Source organism: Camellia sinensis, chromosome 3 (assembly GCF_055761805.1).
Source record: "Camellia sinensis isolate YWXY chromosome 3, ASM5576180v1, whole genome shotgun sequence".
In the NCBI taxonomy this organism is placed as follows: domain Eukaryota; kingdom Viridiplantae; phylum Streptophyta; class Magnoliopsida; order Ericales; family Theaceae; genus Camellia; species Camellia sinensis.
This window is the reverse complement of record NC_138963.1, coordinates 227,913,041-227,920,420: the sequence shown is the minus strand read 5'-3', so window position 1 is coordinate 227,920,420 and position 7,380 is coordinate 227,913,041. Positions and strand designations below refer to the sequence as shown.

The window sequence follows — 7,380 nt, the reverse complement described above, 5'->3', positions numbered from 1 at the left end:
CTGAGTAAAGAATGAGCTTAGCCAACGAATATAATCTTGATCCCGCTAGCGCGGACGGAATTAAGGGGAAATTGAGAGGGAGATTTATGACCTGATATGGGCCGAGCTGGTTTGGGCCTCAGTCGAAGTCTTTGCTCGGACAAAACGAAGCCCATGATCGATTGGGGGTTGAGCACTGTCAGATATTGGATACGTAATGGACTGAGGTCTTAGCCCGATTAAGTCAAGGACAAGGCCCTAGCTCGGTTGAGAGATGTTCGTTTCGCTAAGTTGGACGGAATTCATCCTTAGAAGACTAGGATCAATCGAGCAAAAGCTCGTTACGGACTATAAAGCTCGGTTGAGCCCGCGCACAGGTTTGTCCGACGAGACCGGGCGGGTTGTACGGCCCTGAGAAAATACCGGGGCGCCGTGCTTGGCATAGCTTGGTAAGAGGCATTATGAGGCGTATTTGGATTACAGGAAGGTGATTCCGCCATCTATATGCGTCAATACTATTAAGTGGTTTGGCCATTTGGTGTTTGGCAATATTTGCACTTACACGTGGAAGAAGGTGAGAGGGGAACATATCCACGCGTGAGGAGGAAGACAGATAGAGAGAAACACGCAGAAACTATATAAACGGTGTTGTACCTCCATGCACAGGTTTGGAACAACTGGTTATCAGAGTTACCTACCCCTTTGTCTCTTTCTCTTTTCCTCTCTCTAATGCTGTGTTTGGTTGGGGGATTTGAGGAGGGATTTGGAAAGGGAAATGAAATAGGTAGGTGAAATGTGAATAAAACATGCCTAAATTTTACCTAGTTTCATACACCTTTTCCCTTTCCCTTTCCAAATCCCTCCTCAAATCCCCCAATCAAACACAGCATAAGTGTGCTAATTTGACCGTCGAAAGGGTTTTCCGACTGCATGCTTTGGGTAGCGCATTATCTTTGTGTTCTCAGGTCACTCGTAAGGAAGCGGAGCTTGGATACGAGGAGTACGAAGTGACGAATATTTGCTCCGCGTACAAACACATACGTTTTAGTTTTGTTTTTTCTACTCTTTTTTCTTTTTATTTATTTTTATTTTTTGGATGAAAAAATTGATCTTAAAAAAGTAAAATGACGACAGGGATGATGTCATGATCCACAAGCGGAGCCTTATCAACAACTTATCAATCAGTTACATATATATATATATATATATATGATGAAAGCGACATCAGAACAATTTATTAGTATATAAAAAAAAAGATAAAAAAGAGGGGAATAAAACACCCTCCACTATCCACAGTGATTGACTAGTTTTATTAAATTTTTACTTAAAGTTCTTATACGTATGTGTTATATGTATGTGTGAGAATCCTATCCTACATCTATATAAAATATTTGATAAAAATTTAATAATTTTTTTTTAAATTTCTAACCTTCTCGATAAATATATACACCACCGCACTATCAGTATACATAATAACAATAATATATCTCTTCCAAACAACAAACCAACTCTTCCTATCTCTATCTCTCTATAGTGTGTACCCCTCTCTCTCTCCCCCACGAGGGAAGGAAGGGATAAAATTAGAGTCGTCTCCGTTGGAATACCACAAAAACAAGTACACACGTGTTAGAAGTGGATGAAAGAAGGTAAGGACTTTAATAAAACGTGGCACTACCGCCCTTAGACTAGAGCGACACAACAAGGACAACACCTGGTACATATATATAACGAGTAGTATTATTTAAATTTAAAAATTAGACTTACATTTGAGATTTAATAATGTGTTAAAAAAATATTCTTGACATATTATTAAATTTAAAAAATAAATCTAAAAAATAATTTTGTATATTATTTTTAATATATAATGTATGTAACAATAACAACAATAATAAATAACAATTTTTCCTTTTTAAAGATGCAACAACAATCCCTCCACTCAAGGAATTGCGAAAAAATAACAAATAAATAAAATTAAGATTTGACGAAAACAACTGCAGTTTTAATGGATTTTTCTTTTTATGAAAATTTTAATTATGCAACTTTACAATTAATACTTGCACCAAAACAAATACATTTGTTAAACATTTCTTGCTGAAAAAAAATATTAACCGTCAGGTAGCACTGTGGTTGAATCTTCTCCATCAAGTGTTTATTTTCTAAAAATAAGGTTAGAATTTTCTTACAATTTAATTAGATAAAGTGAATTACACTAACGGTTTCTATAGTTTGGGCTTTGTATTACTTTTGGTCATTGATTTTCAATTTTCAATTATGACACATTTGATCTTAAATTTTGAATCTTTTTCTAAATAAAAATAATTGAATATATCATTGTTCAATTTTAAGAGTAAAGTTGTCAATTTGATAAAATATAAACTAATTTGACAAAAATAAATACCAAAAAAATATTTTTGAATTTTTAAAAATTATTTCTACCCACTAAAGATAAAATTATGTAAAATTAATAAATCTTTTAGACACTTAATTATTTATTTATTTAAAGTCTAACAACCACTCATTGCATGATTATCATCTAAACATATAATAAAAATTAATTTGGTATAAAAATAAATAAATAAATGCCTTCAATTTTACATAATTTTATCTTTAGTGAGTAAAAATTATTTTTAAAAATTCAAAAATATTGTTTTGACATTTATTTTTATTAAATTAATTTATATTTGATTAAATTGACGACTTTACCTTTAAAATTATGTAATGGTATATTCAATTTTCTTTATTTAAAATAAAATTTAAAAATTAAAATCAAATATATTACAATTAAAAAATTAAGAATTAATATGACCCGAGTCACTGGAATTATTCGCTCAATTGGATATATTTAGCGGGAGGAGGTTGAGATGGAGCAGCCATTCAGATTCCTCACGGCTCTGTCAATCGCATACACAAACACTAGTTATTGTTATTGTTACTGTCATTGTCCAAGGTGGTTTACTTGTCCCTCAAGCTTTTCCATGACCACGACCTCCCTGATCTTGACGTTCTTTTCTCTCTCTCTCTCTCTCTCTCGATTTGACTGATAATCTAATGAAAAACCAAGCTTATTTTTATATTTTTAAATTCTCTAAAATTCCATTAACTCGCAACTTGCCCCCAATGATTTTTTTAAACAAAACAAAATGCCAGATGTTGTGTTGGGGACACCATTACAAACCACAACCTGAGATAATTAAACAATGGCCCATAAACCAAACTTCAAACACACTCACAGAACTCATATTTCATTTTTTTTTTTTCTTTTGGGAAACTAAAACTGTTTAAATTAAAAAATTCTGCTAACAACAACAAATAACAATAATAATAATCATCAAATTTTAATAATATTTTATATATATTTATACACTTCTTTTATTATATATTATAGATATCAACTCGCCTTTCAACTAATGAAATATGAGAGATGAAAAATGGTTAACATTTTCCAAATAAAAAAATAACAATAAAACATACATCCCACATTATAATCTGTGTGGCCCCTTTGGGCTGTGTGCTACACCATATGTATTTTTTCTTTTTCCTTTTGTAACAGCACTTACTTTTGTAAAAAAAAAAAATGATAGTAAATAGAACAAAGATAAAACTTTACAAACACCATCTATATATTGAATATATATGAACAAATATACAAATCCTTTACATATAATAACGTCACTACGGCAACTACTACTATTACATTAATATTGCATGCTAGCTTTCCAGACTCATGATCTGTACAATCTCATGACTCATGGTCTGTACATTTTTTTTTTTTTTTTTTTTTTGGGGCTATAGATTGATTTTATTTTTGCTCGAGGACTCCTAATCTATACTTGCATACACCCATTTACATCCCATTATAATCTCTAAAACTGTACAAAATAGAAAATAATAATTTACCAAACGAAAAAGATTAAGAAACCACCCTTTCTTGTAAAAACTAGCTACTAATTAATTAAGAAAAAACCCCACGCCCCAAGCTATTTTGGAAAAAGATATTAACACTAGCTAGCTAGCATTCCTTCCCACATTTTACTTTTGTCCATTGTTCTTCTATCTAATTTATCTATATTTTCTTTTTATAGGATTTTTTTCCTTCTTCTTTTTCACATGTATTCATTGTGACTAATTTCTATAGCTAAAAGCATCAAACATTATATCAAACCTGCTGTACTTGTTGTACCTTTGTTTATGACTTCCCTATTTTTTGAGGATTTTGTATACTGAATCCAGATATTCCAGATTGTTTGATCAAAATGGTGCACGGTGAGGGACACCCTTTCTCCTCCTGGAATTCCGATGGTTAAAGATTGGTGGAGTGGCCGGATAGATGTAGTTCATAGTCTCATCTCCAGAAATCGAGTATGATGACTTGTCACCACCACCACCGTCATTGTGGCCATCATTAGACGAAATTGTAGGGCATTCGATCAACCGATTGAAAGCATGCATTTTGCGGATCTTGGTTGGGGTTGACGACTCATCTGATTCAAACCCACGGAATGCTTCCCGATTTTGATTGTGCTTCAGCCTTAGGGTGAATGTCAGCTCTGGATCGCCCCGGTTCATACCTCCAAGCTGTAACAAACACACAGAAGAAAGGCCACACAAGGATGATCAAACTCTCAACCAACCAACCAAAAAAAAAAAAAAAACAGACCAAAATTGAAGGGGAAAACAAGGGAAACAGAGAAGGTGATAATAGCAATCATCAATAAAAAAAATAAAAAAAGCAATAAAACGGAAAGAACATTACACAAAAAAAAAAAACAAATTTTTTTATTAAAAGAAAATGAAAATTACAAAGAAAACGATAAAGTAAGATGTGTCTCTGGCAGTTTGACAACTATCAACCAGAGTTCATCAAACGCTCAACCCAAAAAAAAAAAAAAAAATATACAAAGACTAAAACAGAGAAAGTAACAATGGCAATCATCAATAAAGAAAGGAATGTAACGGAAATAACAAAACACAAAAACGAGGCCAGTTTTATAACTAAAACAATTTATAATTACACGGAGAACCAATAAAGAAAGATGTGTCAATTGACAAATTTGCAATTATCAAGCAAAATGATCAACTTTAATTTCCACTGAAAGTGAAAATAAATAGGTGAAGAAGAAGAAAAATGCTGAGTACGATATTTTATTCCGAAAATGATGTATGGTGTAAATTTCAGTTTAGGGAGAGGTGGACCACAATAAGAATGATTGTGGTCCATACTATTCTGGGTGGGTGGGTGTGCAGTGTAATTGTAACAAGAATTCTGTATATAAAAAGGATGTGATAGGCTAGAAAACCATAAACCTGCGTCCAACAGATTAAACCAAGAATGGGGACACAGAATTTTAGTTGTAAAGGCTTATTGAATGACCCTGATTACAGTCATCACTGTATTCAATAAAGCATCGGAAGAACAGGCATCATACTTAAATAGAAAGAAGAAACTACTAAAATTTGTAACGGCAAAAAGACAACGAAAACTTAGAGAAGTCAATGAATGAATACCCCCAAAAAATTTAAAAGAAGAAGAATTGATTGATTCACCTTGCAACCAAGAGAACAGAACCTGAAGAGAACAGAAGAAGAAGAAGAAGAAGAAGAAGAAGAAGAAGAAGAAGAAGAAGAAGAAGAATTGATTGATTCACCTTGCAACCAAGAGAACAGAACCTGAAGGAGTCAAGGAGGCTTCGACCACAAATCTCACAAGTGTTGGTGACTCCCTTTCCAGGCCTTGGCTGTGGCCTCTCATTCAAGAACACAATCTTGGCGCTATTGATAATGTACGTCTGCACGCAAGAAATGTCGATGTACCTCTGAATCTCATTAACCCTCACCACATTATGGTATGACGACCGCCTTATCTGCAACGTACGTTACCAACACATAACCCAGCCCAACCCAGTTAGTCTCACTCAGTTACAGAGTAATGCATATATAGTAGTCTAGAAAATATTATTAAGTTGCGTTGCATTGCGTTGCATTGCAGCAGTCAAAACAACAACAACAACAATTTAGAAGAAAATTGGAGACCTGAAGGACAGAATGATCTTTGTGGTGGATCAAACAGTAAGAGCAGAGAGCATTGCCCATGCAATCCAAGCAAAAGAGGTTGCATTCGCTTTTATTGGAATCCCCATGAACTGCACAGGGAATGAAATAGCTGCCTCTCAGCATTGGTTTCAACCATGGTGGACCCATATCATCATCGTTCCCCATTCGAACAATTGGACTCACCTTTTATTATTTCAATAATACCAAAATTATTACTCTATAAATGAACACCAAACACCACACACACACACACACACACACACACACACACACACACACACACACACACACACACAAACAATATACAAAACAGAAACGAACAAAGATGATTACACATTTACACAGATTTGATATTATTAATTTAATACCACCCCGATCAAGAAATGCCAGAAAAAATGGAAACTAATGAAATAAATAAACAATAAAGTAGTCCCAAAAAAAAAAAAAAAAGGTATGGATACGGATATATACAAATATAAATACCATGACTTTCTTTGTGCTATAAGAAGAAGGAACCCCCCCTTGATGGTGGTGCGATGTTCTGCCGTTGATAAAAGGTAGCGAGAGAGACCCTTCAGCTCACATCAAATGGATGAAACCCTAATTCAAATTGCAATTTTATGACAAGTGAACCCACATTAGTATACCTTGATTACAGATTCACAAGCAAACCAACCCATAAAAACCACACACAACAAAAAATAAAAACAAAGTAGAGGAGCTTCAACATATGCCGCCGCCATATTGAAAAACAGGACAAAATAAAAATGGGCACAAAATCGTACCTGTTTTAAACTTCGAATAATCTTCCGTGCAAATATTGATGATATATGACTCTGTATACATCTACATAGAAACAAAGAGAGAAAGAAGAAGAAGAAGAAGAAGAAGAAACAGAGAGAGAGAGAGAGAGAGTAAGGTGGTGTGTGCGAGTGTGTATTTGTGCGGTGCGTAAACGAGAGGCAGAGGGTAGAAAGAAGGAAAGACCAGCAACACAAATGGATTGAAAGCAATTTATATGGCGGTCACATTATTCTACTATTTGCTTTTTATTTACTTATTTTTTATTTTTAAGACAGGTATTGTATTTGCTTTTATCATTCAATTTTCATTTTTTTCATTAACAACGTTTATTATTATTATTATTATTATTAAATATTAAAAAGATGAAACGGTGGCAAGAGTTTTTAATAGGAGGAAGACCACCTCCAGTCGTGTGTTGTTTGGGTCGGTGGGCTAAATACGGATTTTATTTTCATAATTTAATTTTTTTTATTTTATTAGATATTTAATATATAAAAAAAATTAAGTTAATTCGATAATCGTAATTTTATTAATTTTTTATTAAAA

General features: G+C 33.4%; 1 protein-coding gene across 3 annotated transcripts; it reads right to left on the bottom strand.

Moving 5' to 3' along the window:
* Positions 1–3,581: 3,581 nt before the first annotated feature.
* On the bottom strand, positions 3,582–7,053 carry LOC114269316 (PLATZ transcription factor family protein). 3 transcript variants are annotated; one of them, XM_028210626.2, is made up of 5 exons: positions 6,816–7,053; positions 6,514–6,630; positions 6,010–6,213; positions 5,625–5,840; positions 3,582–4,554 (listed from the first exon to the last, which is right to left on the bottom strand). In XM_028210626.2, exons 2-5 carry the CDS (start codon positions 6,514–6,516, stop codon positions 4,228–4,230), a joined length of 750 nt encoding a protein of 249 aa, XP_028066427.2. In that variant the 5' UTR covers positions 6,517–6,630; positions 6,816–7,053; the 3' UTR covers positions 3,582–4,227. The 3 variants fall into 3 exon arrangements, with proteins under 3 accessions (XP_028066427.2, XP_082778569.1, XP_082778570.1); XM_082922443.1 differs by having other exon boundaries at positions 6,010–6,119; positions 6,816–7,050; XM_082922444.1 differs by having other exon boundaries at positions 6,010–6,119; positions 6,502–6,630; positions 6,816–7,025.
* Between the last annotated feature and the right edge of the window lie 327 nt (positions 7,054–7,380).

What these genes read in the sequence shown, in the direction of transcription:
- LOC114269316 (XM_028210626.2), bottom strand. An exon ending in AAGATCATTCTGTCCTTCAG is followed by an intron (nt 5,841 to 6,009) that starts GTCTCCAATTTT and finishes CGTACGTTGCAG; the next exon opens with ATAAGGCGGTCGTCATACCA. An exon ending in TCTGTTCTCTTGGTTGCAAG is followed by an intron (nt 4,555 to 5,624) that starts GTGAATCAATCA and finishes TGTTTGTTACAG; the next exon opens with CTTGGAGGTATGAACCGGGG.